The sequence below is a fragment of the Alligator mississippiensis genome, chromosome 16 (genome assembly GCF_030867095.1).
Source record: "Alligator mississippiensis isolate rAllMis1 chromosome 16, rAllMis1, whole genome shotgun sequence".
In the NCBI taxonomy this organism is placed as follows: Eukaryota; Metazoa; Chordata; order Crocodylia; family Alligatoridae; genus Alligator; species Alligator mississippiensis.
This window is the reverse complement of record NC_081839.1, coordinates 2,054,326-2,071,326: the sequence shown is the minus strand read 5'-3', so window position 1 is coordinate 2,071,326 and position 17,001 is coordinate 2,054,326. Positions and strand designations below refer to the sequence as shown.

The 17,001-nt window shown below is 67.6% G+C and overlaps 1 protein-coding gene across 3 annotated transcripts; it reads left to right on the top strand.

Moving 5' to 3' along the window:
• Window positions 1-246: 246 nt before the first annotated feature.
• Window positions 247-16,732, top strand: FCHO1 (FCH and mu domain containing endocytic adaptor 1). 3 transcript variants are annotated; one of them, XM_059719549.1, is made up of 29 exons: window positions 247-388; window positions 2,939-3,006; window positions 3,955-4,039; window positions 6,444-6,535; window positions 6,856-6,930; window positions 7,302-7,443; window positions 7,696-7,848; window positions 7,947-8,051; window positions 8,174-8,272; window positions 8,458-8,554; window positions 8,630-8,674; window positions 8,909-8,981; window positions 9,079-9,100; window positions 9,315-9,372; window positions 11,514-11,692; window positions 11,832-11,856; window positions 11,959-12,009; window positions 12,182-12,233; window positions 12,487-12,578; window positions 12,802-13,467; window positions 13,868-13,992; window positions 14,401-14,506; window positions 14,620-14,731; window positions 14,838-14,993; window positions 15,083-15,215; window positions 15,423-15,622; window positions 16,082-16,146; window positions 16,276-16,440; window positions 16,618-16,732. In XM_059719549.1, exons 3-29 carry the CDS (start codon window positions 4,013-4,015, stop codon window positions 16,638-16,640), a joined length of 3,138 nt encoding a protein of 1,045 aa, XP_059575532.1. In that variant the 5' UTR covers window positions 247-388; window positions 2,939-3,006; window positions 3,955-4,012; the 3' UTR covers window positions 16,641-16,732. The 3 variants fall into 3 exon arrangements, with proteins under 3 accessions (XP_059575532.1, XP_059575530.1, XP_059575531.1); XM_059719547.1 differs by having other exon boundaries at window positions 248-388; window positions 12,179-12,233; XM_059719548.1 differs by lacking the exon at window positions 247-388 and adding an exon at window positions 1,504-1,565 and having other exon boundaries at window positions 12,179-12,233.
• The last annotated feature ends 269 nt before the right edge of the window (window positions 16,733-17,001 follow it).

Below are 17,001 nucleotides of genomic sequence, written 5' to 3'. Positions count from 1 at the left end.
GGGTCTGCTACAGCCCGTTCCCCTCCCACCCTGGGGCGGGGAGCCCAGGCGTCCTCGCTCTGGGGGGCAGGGGCCCTCCTTCCACCTGTGCACAGGGCTCCTGCCCCGGCTGGGCGGTGGGTAGGGGCAGGCCCCACTCCGGCACCGCTGCAGCCCCTGTTCCCTGCAGCCGTGGCAGGCAGGCGGAGGGGCGGGCACCGAGGGGACGAACTGACCCCTCCCCACTGCCTCCAGGAGACCAGAGCTCAGCTGGACCTTTGACCGAGGTGTGGCCAGAGCCGCCCAGGGCTGCAGAGCCTCCAGCCCCTCGCCTGGCATCTGTGCCCCTTCCTGCCTTCGTTTCCTTGCTGCCAACCAGGGCCCCAGCTGCACCCCAGTGCCCAACGGGGTAAGTGCCATGTGAGGGTGCCCCTGCCAGCCCCCCAGGCCGGACGGGCAGCTCCTCTGCAGGCAGCGGAGAGCAGGCACCGTGGCTGGGGGGCGTCCTGGCCTGCGGCAGGGTCACACCGTTGCATCTGCTCGGCTGGCCCCGCTCCTCTGCAAGGGGCTGCAGCCCCCAGCGCGCCCCAGGCCGGCGGTGGGGCAGAAGGCAGCCCTGACCCCAAGGGCACCGGGGCCCTGCGCCCCTTCCAAGCAAAGCACGTCCTGGTGGGCCCAGGTCTCCCTGCCCCGGGCAGGCGCGTGGGGCACGAAAATAGACCCAGGGACTGAGGAGGCCCCCAGGAATAAAACCATGAGTTGCCTGATCTCATGAGTGACCCCTGGCTGCACGCGGGGCACCCGGCCTAGCACTGACCGCCGGGGCCAGGGCGGCGTGACCCCTGGGGGGGGCAGTGGGCAATTGGCGAGGGTGCCCACCCGGTTGGGCTGGCACGGCCCCAGGGCTGCAAGGGGATGCAGGGGTGCCCGGGGTCGCCCCAGGGGGGTGGACCTGGATGGCATGGGCAAGGCCTGGGGCGAAGGATGGGCGCTGAGTGGCGGCTTTACCCAGGAAGGGCTTCAGCTACTTCTGCTTCTGCTTCTGCTTCTGCCCGGGGGTTTCCTGGAGGGTTTTCCCGGGACAAGCACTTGCACCCCCGCTCTGATCTCCCACTGGTGGGGGGCGGGGGGCGGGGGCCCCGGCTTCTCCTCTTGTTGCCCTTCTTGTGCCTCAGTTTCCCCCTCCCTTGCACGCTGCCCTGTCCCAGCCGTGTCTGGAGCCGCAGGGCACATCTGGCACTTGCACAGCTGGAGCACCCCCTGCCAGCTGAAGCAGGGAGGGGGCGGGGGGGGGCGTTGCATGACCATGACCATGACATCACTACTATGGATTCATTCCCCCCCCCCCATAGACTTCTGGGTCCTTGGGGGGGGAAGGAGGCGCTGCCTCTTTAAATATGCAAATAGCAGAGCAACATCCTCGCGGTGCGGACCAATGAGGAGCCGACCGTGTTGCCTTTTGTAGCCGCAGCCCGGCGCGCCGCCCAATGGGCGCGGGGCGGCGGCGCAGGCCCCGCCCTCGGCCCCCCCCGCGCTGGCTGGGCGGGGCCCCCCCTCCCGGCTGCAGCCCGCAGGTGCCGGCGGAGGTGAGTGCGGCGGGGGGGCGAGCTGCGGGCCCGCATCGCCCCGGCCCCCGGGGGCTGCAGGGGCCGCATCCTTCCCGCGGGGCTGAGCAGTGGGGGGGGCAAATCCTTCCTGCAGTGCTGAGCAATGGGGGGGGGGGCAAATCCTGCAGTGCTGAGTCCCTTGGGGGCAAATCCTTCCTGCAGCGCTGAGCAATGGGGGGCTGGACCCTCCCTGCAGCGCTGAGCCCCTTGGGGGCCGGATCCTTCCTCGGTGCTGAGCTGGGGGCTTGTCACGGGCTGGTGCCCCCCCCCTCCCGTGCCAGGCGCTGGCAGGTGCTGGGGGGGGGGGCCGTTGCGTTTCCTGGCCGGTGGGGAGCCACCTGCCCTGGCCGTCGCGGGTCAAGGTCATTGCTGACGGGGCCCTCGTACCCCCCCGGCACACGCGTGTGCATGCGTGCAATGCAGAACCGAAAGCCGCCGGGCGTGTCCCACGCCGTCCCGTGCTCACCCCTGCGGGGGCGGGATGCTGGCCTGGGGGGCTTAGCTGCACCTTCCTCCTCCCGCGGGGGCAAGGGCTGGCGCTGGGCTTGCGAGGACCCCCTGCAGGTGGGTGTCTGGGGGGGGGAAGCTTGTGTGAGCGAGGAGCCGCATCCTGCCCGTGGCACGAGGGTCTGGGCCTTGCCCCCCCCCCCCAGCATCTGCCAGGCCCCCCGGGCGCTCGGCCCTGTTCCTCCTCGCGCCTGCGGCTCGGACCCGCGCGGGCTGGCAGCAGTAGCGGGTTGTTACCCTCGCCCCGAGGCAGGGGCTCCTTGGAGGTTTCCCAGGTGCGGGGCGATGGCGCCGGGGTCTGGCTGGCTCTGCCTCTGCGCGGGAAGGCTCTGAAAAGAGCCGGGGTGTCATCCTGGCCTGCTCTGGGGCGCCTCGTGCCTCAGTTTCCCCAGCCAGCCCCTCCGCTCCCTTTCTGGGAGCAGCTGGTTCCTCTGCGCCCGCCCCAAAGCCCAGCAGCGTCTGGGGGGAGGCTGGCAGGTGCCCGGGGGTGCGCAGCAACTAGGCCCGAGGCAGCTTGGCCTGGCGGGGGGTGCCCCAGGCTGGCACTCCTGGGACTTCCTCCCGTGCCTTAGTTTCCCCATCCAGCCCCTCTTCTCTCTTTGTCCCCGAAGCAGCTGATTCCCCCACAGACGGCAGCGCCAAGTGTGCGGGGCACATTCCCCCCCCTGTGGGAGCGAGGTGCTGGGTGCGCGCGTGTGGGCTGAGCCCCGCCCTGCGTGTGTCGCACGTGGTCTGCGCTGTGGCGCGGCGGCGGGGCTTCCTGGCAGCTGTGCTGGACGGGGTGGCGCGGTGCCCCTGCAGATGTGGCGCTGGGTTCACGGCTGCGTCCTCTCTTGACCCCCCAGGTCCCTGCCTGCAGCAAGGCCAGCGCCCGACGATGCCCCAGCCGGGACCACGCGCCCAGCAGCGCTGGGTGAGTCCAGCCATGCCGTGGCATCCCAGCGATGCCCGCCACAGTGCCGGGGGGCGGGCAGGACACCCACCCCCTTCCCAGGCCCAAAAGTGTGCGACGGAAGGAGCCCGGGAGTGCAAAGATTGGCGTGTTTCCTGTTTTCTCTCTCGGGCCCGGGGGGAGGAGCAGGGCGGGCTCCGGGCCTGCTCCGGGGGGCAGGGGTTGGCATCAGGAGCCTGGGCCCCTGGGTCTGCCCCACAAGCCTGGGGAGTGGGCAGTGGTGGGGGGTGGTTTCCAACCTGCCCCCAGCCCTGCCGTGCTCCTGGGCCCTTACCCGGGGGGGTGATGCACCTGCAGACGGGCGCCGTGGAGAACTTCCTGGCCCAGGTCGGAGCGGGGTGTCCGGACTCCTGGGCTCTCTGCCAACCTCTGGGACGGCAGCGGGGTTCGGTGGCTCAGGCTGGAGGGGGTCTGGGCATTGGGGCATCTCACATCCCCACTCGGTGCCTCAGTTTCCCTCCCTCCAGGGTGCAGATGCCTGCTCGGGGGGGTGCAAGGAAGTGGCTGGCTTTGCACCAAACGTGCTTGGGGCGGGTGACATCCCGTGCATTATTTGCCTGTGTATCCAGTGTTGGTTCAGGGATGCCAGGATCCTTCCTGGGGCATCTGGCTCCGATCAGGATTGGCCCGTGTGCGCCCTGCCAGGCAGGAGCCCTGCCCAGCATGGGGGAGCGGCTTCCCCGCTTCTCCTGAGGTCTGGGGCAGAGCCCGCCGGGGCCCCCGGGGTTCTGGAGTCCTGGTCCTTTGTTGCAAGCCTGTACCCCCCCGGGGAGGGGTTGGCAGAGCTCCACACACCTCCCTCCTCCAGATGAATGGTCCCCCTGTCTTGTGGGTAGGGAAACTGAGGCACGGGGGAGCTGGCTCCCGTGAGGGGCGGCTGGGGCTCACGGCCTGGCTCTTCCCCCCCAGGGCCCTGAGAGCTGAGCGGCGTGGATCGCAGAGGGGGGTCGTCCCCGCCGACTCCAAGATGTCCTATTTCGGGGAGCACTTCTGGGTAAGGGCCACGCTCTCAGGGGGGGCTGCGGAGGTCTGGGGAGCTGTGTATCCCAGCATGCATTGCTGGAGGTGAGGTCTCCCACCCGCCCCCCTCCAGCTTTCTTGCTGCTGCCCAGGGGCCAAGAAAGCCCGGGTGCAGGATTCTCCTGCTGGGACGGGATGGGATGGGATGGGAAGGGGAGTGTGGGGGTCGTGGCCCCGATCCTGCAGCACCTGCCCCTCCCAGGAGCGGGGCTGCAGCTGGAGGGAGCTGGTGACCACCGGTGCCAGCAGCCCGGCCGAGGGGACCCTTGCCTGCCGTTAATTAATTAGACGCTCGGAGGCCCGGCGGGTTCATTAGCGCTTGGGAGTAATTGGTAGCTAAACACAAGGACCTCGGTAATTGCTGGAAGCTGCTTTGGGGACCGAGGAAGCTTTTGTGTGCGGTGCTCCCATCCCGCAGGGCACCTTGGCACTGCCATGCTGGCCCGGGCACCCCCGGGGCCCCTCCTGCCGGGGGGGCTGAGCTGGGCACAGGCCTGGGCTGACACGTGCTCTGCTGGGGTGTCTCGCCGCACCCGGGGTGAAGGGAGGTCAGTGCCTGGGTCCTGGGGAAGTCTTCCTTCCTGCCACCGTGGCACCTCGGGGCTCTCCGGCCCTGGCGCCTCTGGGGTGGGAGGAAGGGGAAGTGGGAGCCCAGCTGCGAGCCCAAAGGCCCCAGTGCCTGGCGGGGTCCACGTGCCCTCGAGGGAACGGGGTGCAGCGCAGGCTTGAGCCCAGCAGTGGGCAGAGGCTAGGAGGGGAAACTGAGGCCCAAAGCAGAGCGGGGAGCAGGACGCAGCCGCCCTGGCCTCAGCTCGCGGGGCCTTGCTGCCCCCTCCGAGAGGGGAGCAGTGCTGAGACCCCTCGGCTGGTCCCTGGCAGGGCAGGGAGGTGCCCCTGTCCCTCTCCCCCCGCCAGGATAGGGCATCACGCTCCAGCCCCTGGCCCCATCCTGCTGTGGGTTGCCATCCCCGGGGATGTTCTTGCTGGGGGCCGAGGGTGGGGGGTCTTGGGGAGAACCAAGCCCCCCCCATGCCACTTCCACTGGACCAAAATTTGTATGCAGGAGGGGGAAGAGGTTGCCAGGCAACCCGTCTCCGGTAGCAACGGTCCTGCTGCAAGAGGCAGCTCCATCGCCTGGGCGCTTTCTTCTCCGCTTACAATCCCCGGATCTGTTTCAGGCGGGCGGCTCCTCTTTCTTAAAGCCGCAGCGCCCCTGCGCCCCCCTCCTGCCCCCGGGCTGCCCTGCAGAGGGGTGCCTTGCAGGGGCATGCAGGGCAGAGGTGGGGGGGACCCGTATTGGCTTCAGACAGGGTGGGCTGGGGTCGGGCTGTGCCCGCCACGTGTGCATGGGGGAGCTGGGGGCCAGGAAGGCCTCGACCACGGGCTGGGGGCTCCCCGGACCGTAGGGGTGGGGGTGAGTTGCAGAACAGAGCATCTTGCACCCAGCTGGGAGCGTCCGTGTCCCGATGCCGGGGGTCCGGATGCCTGGATCCTATCCCAGGCTTCGTCAGGGGGCAGGTTGCTCCCTGGGTGCTTTGTGGCTCAGTTTTGCCCCCGGGGCTGCGAGGCAGAGGGATTCAGGGGAGGGGGCAGGAGGGCTGCACCCTTGCCAGCGGGAGCTGTCTCCTGGGCATCGCCTGGCTGGGCCCTACCTGCGGCGGCGGTGGTGGGGTCAAGTGTCCTGGCTCCTGCTTCTCCCCCCACCCCAGGCCCTCTTCTATCTTGCCCCCGTGTGTGGTCCAGATGTGCCCAGGGGCTGCCCTGAGGCATTCCCACTCCCTGCCCAGCACCGAGCAGGGCTGAGGTCTCTGCCCTCTGTGCGGGCACGGCTCTGTGTGCCCACGAGGCTGGGAGGAGGGGTGCAGAGATGGCCCTGGGCATTTCCCATCCCCCCTCATGGGACTGGCACCACGTCCTCGCGGCGCTTGGCACAGAGCAGGGGCCCAGGCCCTCTCCCTGCGTGGCACTGCCGCCACGCCTCCTTGTTTACCCAGTGCCTGAGGCTGGCGCCAGCCCAGGGGTGGGGGGGAGCTGCAGAGCTTGGGCCGGAGCTGCACTGGGGTCACAGGTCTGGCTGCCAGCCTGGCCTGGACGGGGGCTTGCTACGCGTGTGTTTGTGTGTGCATGTGTCTGTGTGCGTGAGTGTCTGCGTGCATGCAGCTGGGCTGTGCGTGGGCATGCACATGTGTGCGTGTGCCACCAGGTGAGTGTGCATAGACGGGCTGTGGGCGTGGATGTGTCTATGCTCACAGCTGGGCTGCATGTGGGTGGGGGTATGTCCACAAGTGTGCTGCTGGCTTGTGAGTTCAGCTGGTCCCATGAGCCCGGTCTGGCCCGTGCCCCCCTTCACCTCTCTGCCCCCTGCCCCGCTCTTGCAGGGAGAGAAGAACCACGGCTTCGACGTGCTGTACCACAACATGAAGCACGGGCAGATCTCCACCAAGGAGCTGGCCGACTTTGTCCGGGAGAGGTAACCCTGATGCGGGGGATTGGGAGCGGGGTAACCGCAGGGCTGGAGCAGGACATTTAGGATGCCTGGGTTCCCAGCCATGGGGGCACCTGGCATAGGGCCCTCCTGCAGGGATGCTCGTCTTTGCCCCCCAGGTCCTGTCCCCACAGGGCCCCTGGCAGTGAGGACGGGGACTGAGCAATCCCGGGAATGGGGCTGAGGCCTGTCCTGCCCTGCTCCTCACACAGGAAGAGGCTGGGGAGGGGAGGCCCCGGGGGCCAGGCCTGTGCAGCCTGGCACTGGGTCACTCTGCTCATGCCCCTCCCGTGGTCTGTCCCCAGGGCCACCATCGAGGAGAACTACGCAAAGTCCATGGCCAAGCTGTCCAAGATGGCCACCAACGGGACCCAGCTGGGGTAAGCGGGGCTGGAGACGGACCCCCTCCCCTCCTGCTGCCCCGGCCCCCTGTCCGTGCCTCCCAATGCATGCATGCACACATGCACGTGCTTGCATATGCACACGCATGCATGCATGCACACGCACGTGCCCCCCGCCCTCCTGGCTGCTGCATGGACCCTGCACAGAACAGTTGGTGGGGGGCCATCCCTGTACATCCTCCCTTATCCTCATGGAGACCCACCGCTTTGCCCCCCATCATTGCTGGCCCCTTTGTGGGGGGGGGGGGGTATTGATGGGCCCAAGGCTTTTGCAGGGGGAGGAGGGAGGAGCTGGAGCCCCAAGGACGCAGGCAGGGCCTGCCTTCAGCCTCTCCCCCTTGCCCCCCCAGGACCTTTGCACCCCTCTGGGAGGTTTTCCGCATCTCCTCCGACAAGCTGGCGCTGTGCCACATGGAGCTGATGCGCAAGCTGCACGACCTCATCAAGGAGATCGCCCGCTACGGCGAGGAGCAAGGCCGGGTACACAAGAAGGTAGGGACCCCCCTCCCCTCCCTTCCCTGCCCCCGGGTCACTCGTCCCTCCCTGGGCACAGCTCCAGCGCCCTGCACCCAGCACCCGCCCTGGTCTGGACCCCTTGGGTCTCCCACCCTGCTCCCCTATGTGGGGGGACCCCAGAGCTGCCCATGCCCAGCCTCCGCAGAGGTGCCAAGGTCCATCCCCCTTTGCTGGAGGGGCACTGGGAGACCCACGGCCCATGTACGCCCAACTCCTTTGTGCCCCCAGTCCAAGGAGGAGGTGTCGGGGACGCTGGAGGCCGTCCAGCACCTGCACGGCGTCACCCAGCTGCTGCCCAAGTCCAAGGAGCTCTACTACAGCAAGTGCCAGGAGTACGAGCGCCTGCGCCGCGAGGGCACCAGCCAGAAGGAGATTGACAAGGTACCAGGGGTGCTGCGGGCGGCTGCTGGGCATTGCATGGGCCCCCAGCAATGCCTGGGCTGCAGCTCACTCCCCCTCCCGCCCCGGCCTCCTTGCAGGCAGAGCTCAAGTCGAAGAAGGCGTCGGAGTCGCTGCGGCGGGCGGTGGAGAAGTACAATGCAGCCCGGGCGGACTTCGAGCAGCGCATGCTGGACTCTGCCATGGTGGGTGTGGGGGGAGCTGGGGTGCAGGGCACTGCTGGGCGCGGGGAGAGGCAGGGGCGATGCCCCAGGGGGTCCGGCCAGACTATGGCCCTGACGCCCCCCTTCCCCCACCACCTCCCCAGCGGTTCCAGGAGATCGAGGAGTCTCATCTGCGGCACATGAAGGGGCTGATCGGCTCCTACTCGCACTCCGTGGAGGACACGCATGTGCAGATCGGGCAGGTGGGTGCCCCCTGCTACCCCTCACCCCTGGGATGGGTCTGCCCTGGCTCTGTAGGCCCGTGCAGCGGGGGGGTGTTGTGTGTTTGGGGCGAGGCATGGGAGGCAGGTGGACGTGGGTGTCTGTGGGGAGGCATGGGGCAGGCTGTGGGTGCTCAGTCTCGGACCCCCTGCCCTCTTCCCCGCAGGTGCATGAGGAGTTCAAGCAGAACGTGGAGAACATCGGCGTGGAGCTGCTGCTGCGGCGCTTCGCCGAAAGCAAGGGCACCGGGCAGGAGCGGCCAGGTGTGGGGCACCGGGGGGCAGCAGGGGGGTAGGCAGAGGCTGGTACCCCCGGCGCTCACCCCCTCTTCATTGCAGGGGCACTGGACTTCGACGAATACCGGATGGCCCCCATGCAGGAAGGCAAGTACGTCTCTGCAGCTGGCGGCCCGCGGCCCCCGCAACGCGGGCACTGCCCAGGCCAGGGCCCCGGTGGGGGGTGGGCAGGAGGGTCTGCCCAGTGCAGACATCCCTGCCTCCACTGGGGGGTGCAGACCCCACCGGGGCTGAGGGCAGAGAGCGTCCTGGAGCTGGATCTGCGGCACACGGGGGCTTTCCTCACCCACCCTCTGCCCCCCCCCCCCACACTCTTTGCAGGGCCGAAGAGGAGCCGCAGCAAAGCTTTCCGCATCCCGGGGCTGAGCAGGAAGGAGCGGGAGCGCGACTCTGTGTAAGACCCCCTGAGCCCCCCCAGCCTCCCCCTGCCCTTCCTTCCCCCCTCCCAGCCGGGGCCACGGCTCTAATGCCGTCTCTGCCTCTTCCCGCAGCGAGTCCACGGACGCCGACTTGGTGAGTAGCTCTGCCAGCTGGGGAGGGGCCCGGGGGGTCTGCTCTGCCCATGCCTGACCCACAGCTATTTATTAGCCAGGGGAGTGGGGACAGGGCACTGGGGTGGGGGCACCTGGGCTGCCCTAGCCTGCCTGCATGCTGGCACAGGCCAGGCCACGAGAGCAGGGGGCGCCGGGCGGGACAGGGGGGACCCATGTGGTGCCATCTCCCCCAGACCTGCCCGGAGGTGGATGAGGAGGGCTTCACTGTGCGCCCCGATGTCAACCAGAACAGTATCCTTGGCCGTGCTGGGGGTGGGGGTCGTGGCTGGCAGGAGCCACGGGGGCGGGGAAGGAAATGCCCTGGGGCCAGCCGGGGTTTGAGCCACGCCAGGGAGTCTGCGGCTCCACGTGCTGCCCGGCCTCGTGCCTGCTGGCGTGGCGGGTGACCCAGGGAGGAATCCACCCCCCAGCGAGCGGCGCATCCCGTGGTCCCGGCTGCTATTTCCTTCCCCCCCGGCTCTATCTTGTTGGCTGGGAAAAACTGCTGAGTAGATCCGGCAGCTTCCTGTTGTGCAGGCTGGGGTGGGGGGGAGTCGTCGGAGGTGCCGGGCGTCTGCATCTCTATCCCCAACGTGGCTGCACAACACCTGGTGCTTGGGCTGGGCTGATGTCCCGACTTCCCCCCCGCTAGCGCCCGTGGGGCAGCCCCCAGGGCCTGGCCTGAGCCAGGAGGCTATGACACCCGGCTCCCAGGCTGCAACAGGTAGACCTGGCTGGGGAAACTGAGGCCAGGAGAAAGGCAGGATGTGGATGGGGTCACTGGGGCTGGTGGAGCAGGGCGTCCTGCTCTGTGCCAGGCTGGAGGGAGGAGGAGGAGAGCCATCCCCTGGCTGCAAGGGGCAGACACGGAGCAGCTGCTGCAAAGCCGTTTGAGCCCGAAAGCCTCCCCCCGCCGGGGTCTCAGTTGTAGCCGTATTGGTCTAAGGGTCTAGGCAGACGAAACTCCTGGGGTAGAGGTGATAATTGCTTATTAGACCAACTAAATAGTTGCAAAAGAAAATAGTTTTCTTTGCAAGCTTCCGGGTTGAGACACCCTTCACTAGGCACAGGAGGAATCCAAGATTTCAGGTGTTGGCTACCAATGTCCAACTCGGGATCCTTAAAATTCTAGTTTATTAGGCAGATTGGAACACTGTAATCATAAACCTTGGGGCTGGTCCCCACACACACACACACATGCACACACATACACACACATGCACACACAGAGTAGCAGGCTACAGAGTCAGGTATACCTATCCTACAAGCGCTGGAGTCTGCCGTTGAGGCTTCTTTCAGCGTGGTGTTATCTTCCAGAAGGGGGTCGCCGGCTGGTCCTTCTGGCTGGACAGGTCTGGTCGAGTTGGAGATCAAGAGGGCGCTGCTGAGGGTCACTTTTCACTGCCTTTTCTCTGTCCCTGGCAGACTTTGGTGACTCCCCAGTTTTCTGGTTTGCCCAATCCAGGGGTCACTGACCCTCGTGGGACTTCCTCCCCCTCGGTGGCTACTGGACAGCATCTGTCAGCCCCAGGGGTCGTCCGCATGTACGTGCAGGTTTGGGAGTCCATTGATGAATTTAGAATAGGGCTCTGGGAGTGGTCGATCTGGAGATATTCAGCCCAAAAGTTGGTCTCTGGTGTTGATTAAGTCAGGCCAGGGCTTCTAGCCCTTGATCAGTGAGGTTTAGAGATTTCCCGGTTGTTACACTGTCTTCTATTGAGTTCAGCTTCCAGGTGATAATTGCTGCCTGCTTCCATGTTACACATTCAATCACTGATTCACTCACTCTTTCAGAGGCCAGCCTGATACAGGGAAGAGCAGTTTGATTGTTAAACTGCCCTTGTTAACAATGTTACAATGTATAACTTACTAAAACACATTTAGTTGAAAGGTGAGGAGTATAAAATATAAGCTACAAATGCCATGGTACACAAATAGATAAAAATACCAAACTACAAGGGGAGACACAAAATGCACACATACAAATTTTAAAACACAATTCCTTATCTTCAAGTGAAAGAAAGAGGAAGGAAGAAAGGTAGAAAAAGAGAAACATATCCAAAGAAGGGAGAGCAAATGCAGGCAAGAGGAAAAGGGGGTTTTCTGCTACAAGGAGGGGGCTGGGGGCGGCAGGTCCCTGCCAGCCCCTTGGGTCTCTAAATGGGGTGAGGCCATGGCAGACGCAGCTGCAGGGTCCCGTGTCCTGTGTCACAGCATGCCCCCCCCCCCCCCCCCGTGGCCATGCCTGGGCACCTCTGTGGTGCTATCAGTGCTGGGAGCGTTGGCGTGGCCTGGATCCTGTACATGCCACGGGGCAGGGGCACCTCCTAGTGGCCAGCGGGGCTCTCGGCAGCGGGTCCTCGGCCTCGGCTTTGGCCTTGACGGCGCCGCAGACGAGGCCGAGAACCACGGCTGCTCGTCCAGCGACTCGGACTACGACGACGACGAGCCGCGCAAGTTCTACATCCACATCAAGCCGGTGCAGCCCCGCGAGGCGGGCGGCAGCGCCGAGGCCACCGACGAGCAGCTGAAGGCCACGGTGGGGAACCTCATCCTGCCCCCCAGCATCGGGGTGAGACGAGCACTGTGGGGGGGAGCTGGGGAGGGGTCCAGGAGCACAGCGGGGTTGGCCATTGGGTGAGGGCAGGGCTGGGGGTCTGTGGGGCAGGGGGTCTGGCTGCCCTGTGCTAACCTGCCTCCTCCTCCCGCAGGGCACGGTAAAGAGGCAGTCGTCACGTAAGTGGGCACGGGGGTGGGGGGGCTGCTGGGATCCTTTCTGTGCTGCCCCTCCGGACCCGGTGGCACTGCACTAATGCTGCCCCTTTGGTGGTTCCCCAGGACACGTCTCTGCGCTGAGCACGGCCCCGGCGGACGTGGCGCTGGCTGCAGGTGAGGCAAGAGTGGGCACGGCTGGCCTTGCTCCATCATGGGGGCATTGCCCGGTGTGACCGGGGGGTCCCCAGCGGCTCCGGGTGCCCTGCAAGAGCTGGCGGGGCGGCTCCAAGGAGGCTGTGGCTCCTCCTGGCAGCTCGGGGCTCACTCCCCGTTCCTTTCCCAGCAGGCGAGCCCACTGGGAAGGCCAAGCCATGCAACCGCACCGCCCGGATCAACAGGTACAGGGAGCCTGGGCGTGGGGGACATCGTGTCCCCTTCTTGGCCAGGTGGCAGGGGTGGCTTGGGGCTGGCGATATGGGGTGTAGGGGCTCCCTGCATTATCCCAGCAAGGAAGGAACAGGGTCCTCTTTGGTGCAGCCGGCCACGTGCTCCCTGCCACCGGCTCTGCTGGCTCCGGGCTCTGCCAACCCCGGGGCTGTCGGGGTGGGGGCGCAGGGGCCCCCTGACTGTCCAGCCTTGCTCTCTCCCCAGCTACATTGGGAAACCCCGGCTGGATGCAGCCTCTTCCACTGCCCTGTTCGGGCCCCCGCTGGAGTCTGCCTTCGAAGCAGAGGACTTCCCGGGTACCGGTGGGGGCTGGGGGGCTTTGTCCTGGGTCGTTGTGCCCCAGCCCCGCTACATGGTGGGGAGGGAGGGGAGGCTGCATGGGAAGGGGTCGGCTGAGGTCAGTGAACCCAGGTGTCCGGGCGGTTGCTCAGAGCTGGGGGCTCCCCTGGGACCCCCAGGGCAGGAGCTGCGGGGGCGGGTGCTCGCCGGTGGCCGTGACACGTGCCCATGTCTCCTCAGCACCCCGTGCCTACGTCCTCACCTCCAGCCCCTCGCCCTTCTCCTCCTCGTCGCCAGAGAACGTGGAAGACTCGGGGCTGGACTCCCCGTCGCACCCGGTCACCGGCCCCTCGCCCGACTCCCGGCCCTGGACCCCACGGCCTGGCACTCCCCAGAGCCCCCTCTCCCGGCAGACGTCCAAGGACTCCCCCACCTTCCCGGATGACCGGCGCACCGTCCCCGCGGCCGCCCCTGCTGAGGCCCAGAGCGCCTGGCTGCCCCGGCCTGGCAGCCCTGGGGGGCGTCCCCTCGAGCCCCCCGCCTTCGCTGTGTTCAGCGGCCCGGGGGCCGGTTGCGCCTGGGAGGACTCGACGGTGGGCGGCCGGTGCCGCACTCGCTGCCCCAGCGCCCCGGCCCCCCGGGAGGTCCCCTCTCCTGACCCCTTCGGGGACCCCCGGGCCTGGGGGGCCAGGTCAGCAAGCCCCGGCTCGGACCTGGCCTCGCAGCCCTGCAGGCCCCGTGTCTGCCTCTCCTCCACTTCGGCCTCGTCCTCCTCCTCCTCACCCTCCCCGGCCCCTGCCAGTGGCAGGGAGTCCGTCAGCCCCTGCCCGTGGCCTCGCCCGGCGCCAGGTATCCGGCTGTGCGATGGCACCGCGCCGGCAGCGCCCGAGCCTTCGGTCCATGCTGGTGAGTGCAGGCATGGGGTAGGGGGCTGGGGGCAACTGGTAGTGCGCTGGTCCCCGCGGAGGTGGGAGGAACAAGACATCCCCCTCTATCCTGCCCTGCAGCCCCCCTGGACCCGGGCCCTGGGGTCCCCGCGCTCCCACCCCTATGCCACGAGCAGAGGGTGCCGGCCTCGCCACACCGCTGCCATCAGGTCGGAGCCAACAAGCTCCCGTGGGGTCCAGTTGAGACCCCGCAAACTCGTGGCAGTGGTGACCCACATCAAGTGCTTGGCTCCTGCTGGAGTGAGCCCAAGTCCAAGGCCAGGGCTTGGCTGGGGTCGTGCTCCCGCTCCTGTCAGCCAGGCCAGAGGGTCCCTTGCCAGCCCCCCGTGCTCCCTCTCACTCCGGCCTCCTCTTTGCAGACCCTGCCCGCGCCCCCACCCAGCCCTGCACCGCCCCCAAGGATGTCCCGGTGGTGGCCCCCCCTCGGCGAGTCCGGACCAAGAGGCCCTCGGCTGGGCAGGCTCTCGGCAGCAACAGCGACCTGGTGGGTGCTCCTGGGCAGTGTGAGCAGCAGTGGGTGCCCGAGTCCCGGGGTCTGCTAAACGAGCCAGCTGCGGCCCCGGGCAAAGGCAGGAGAGGCTGGAGGCTCCGAATTGGGGGTTACAGGTTCGATTCCCAACTGGGGGCCCCGGCAGCGTGCTGGTGTTAGGGAGCAGGGCCCAGCAGGTGGGGTCACACCAGGGATCCTTGGATCATCTCGGTGGGCTAAAGGGCACTCAGGGCCTCTCTCCTGGCAGGCTTTGGAGGGGGAAACTGAGGCACGCAGAGGGTGATGCTAGTCCCCCCCAGGACGAGCCCAACAGAACCAGGGATCTGGGTCCGCTCCGGGTGCTCTCCTTGCCCGGGGTGGGGCCAGCCCCCCATGCCCACCCTCCATACACGTGTCTTGCAGTCCCGCTCCCTGAGCCCATCCCCACTGTGGAGCTATGGCCCGTCTCACTCCGCACCAGCCAGCCTGGGCGAGAGGGGCTTCTTCACGGCCGTGCAGCCTGCCCTCGGTACGTACGGGGCTGGGGGGATGCGGTCCCCGGGCGACGGGGGGCCGCGGTGGCCTGAGCAGGGTCAGGGGGTGCGTGGCTGAGGTCTGATCAGCACCCCCACTCCACCCCAGGGCTTTCCCGCGGCCCCAGCCCTGTGGTGCTGGGCTCCCAGGACGCGCTGCCCGTGGCCACTGCCTTCACCGAGTACATCCATGCCTACTTCAAGGGTCGGGACCCCGACAGGTAAGAGGCAGGTGGGTGCTGTTGAGCAGCCCCCGAGCCTTGGGCAGCCTCAAGGGGCTGCAGGCTTGGCGTGGCCCCGGCAGACACGGACTCCTCTCACCCACAGCTGCCTGGTGAAGGTCACGGGTGAGCTCACCATGTCCTTCCCCGCCGGGATCATCCGTGTCTTCAGTGGGAGCCTGGCACCGCCCGTGCTCAGCTTCCGCCTGCTGCGCACGGCCTCTATCGAGCAGTTCCTGCCCAACGCCGAGATGCTCTACAGGTATCTGGGGGCCGGGAGGGCATGGGGGGGAGCAAGGAGGGCTCCATCGGGGCCCCCGGGCCTGTCTGACCCTCCCCGGCCGGCCGCAGCGACCCATCCCAGAGCGACCCCAGCACCAAGGACTTCTGGCTGAACATGGCAGCGCTGACCGGGCACCTGCAGCGCCAGGCAGAGCAGGCCCCCACCGCGTCCTACTACAACGTGGCCCTGCTCAAGTATCAGGTGAGCGGCCACGGCCTGGTCCCGGGGCAGGGCAGCCTGCCAGGATGCCCGGGTTCAGCTCTGGGAGGGGAGTTGGGGTCTACTGGGCTGGAGCAGCTGGAAGCCCAGGTGCCTGGGTTCCAGCTCGGGGAGGGGGTTTGGCCAGTGTGTCCCCCCACCCTGGGTGCATGCCTGCATTGCAGCCTCTTGCCCCCCGCACCTTCCCAGTTCTCCAGGCTGGGCCCCAGCGCGGCCCCCCTGCAGCTCTCGGTGCGCTGGGACTGCGCGGCCGCCGCCACCCAGGTGCGCGTGGAGTACGCCTACAACGCCGGTGCCATGGCCGCCCCCGCGCCCCTCGCCAATGTCCAGGTGCTGCTGCCCGTGGAGGAGCCGGTCGCCAACATCCGGCTGCAGCCGGCTGCCAGCTGGTAGGAGGGGGGCGCGGGGCATGGGGGTCCGGGAGGGGGAAGTGAGGAGTGACCTGGAGGCTGGGAGCTGTGGGAAGCGGGGGGAGGGTGGGAAGATTTTGGGGGTCTGTGTGGGGGGCATCTGCCAAGAGCAGGGGCTGCTCCTGCCCCCGTTTCACGATTCCGATTGGCCACCGCCCCCACAGCCCCACCTCCTGGGGAAGAGCAGCCAATCAGGGCTGCCCCACTGGGCAGGACCCCCCACCCCACAAGCGCAGGCCCCCATGCTGCTCCCCCAGAAGGACCCCAGCAGCTCAGGGCAGGCCCCCGCCCTGTCTGTGAGCAGCCGGTGGGGGGCTCCTCGGCCCCTCCTTGCAGCACCGGGGGCCAAGCTCACGTGGCAGTGGGAGCGTTGGGTGTTCGGGGCCGGACCCCGTGATTTGGGGCTGGCACGGTGATTGCAGCATTGTGTCCACGCAGGAACCTGGAGGAGAAGCGGCTGCTGTGGCGGCTGCTGGACGTGCCCAGCGCCCCGGACCAGAGAGGTGGGTGGGTGGGGAGGGAGGGGTCGGGCTACCTGAGTGGGTGGGGGGTCCCCGGGGCTGGCGGGCATCAGTGGGTGGCCAGAGCCGGCCACCCCTGAGCCCCGTCTGTCCTCCCTACCTCCTCCCCAGGCTGCGGCCGCCTCTCGGCCAGCTGGCAGCCCCTGGACGGGCCCAGCCGGCCCAGCCCCGTGGCCGCCCAGTTCACCAGCGAGGGCAGCACCTTGTCAGGGGTGGAGCTGGAGCTGGTGGGCAGCGGGTACCGCATGTCGCTGGTGAAGAAAAGGTTCGCTACAGGTATTGCCGCCCACCCTGGCACCCCTTCCCCTGGTGCCTCAGTTTCCCCTGGGTCTGCTTGGACTGGGGCAGGGCTCGTGCAGCACCTGGCCTGAGCTGGCCTATCCATGGCTGGGGGGAGCCGGTCCGTGGCCCCAGCCCATGTGTCCAACCTGCCTCTCGCTGCTTCCTCCCTAGGGATTTACCTGGCTGGCTCGTGAGCGGTGCCATCTCCAGCGGCCCCGTGAAGCTGCCGGCGCGTGTCCCTTGGTGTCTCCTCCATGGGTGTCTCTGTTTGTTGTTGGGTTTTAAGCACTGGAAGCGGCCGGAGGGGGAGGGTGTGGGCGGGAGGGGGCCGGGCTGGTTTCGGGGGCTCCGTGGGGGCACGTGTCCCCGCAGTCCAGGCATGGTGCCAGGCTGGCTGGACGCAGCCCTGCTCCCTCCAGCGCGGCCTGAGTCCCTGCTGGGGCCAAACAGGCGCCCTGCCACTGGGGAAGGGGAGTCACGGGGCTGGGGCTGCTCTTTTAATAAACACTTTATTTTCTAATAAAATGACCCACCACATGCCCGGCGCCTCCTCTG

Coding starts and splice junctions, on each gene's coding strand:
- FCHO1 (XM_059719547.1), top strand. CDS start 4,013: ATGTCCTATTTCGGGGAGCACTTCTGG. Junction 9,101..9,314: donor AGTCCACGGACGCCGACTTG/GTGAGTAGCTCT, acceptor CATCTCCCCCAG/ACCTGCCCGGAGGTGGATGA. Junction 15,216..15,422: donor TGGCCCTGCTCAAGTATCAG/GTGAGCGGCCAC, acceptor GCACCTTCCCAG/TTCTCCAGGCTGGGCCCCAG.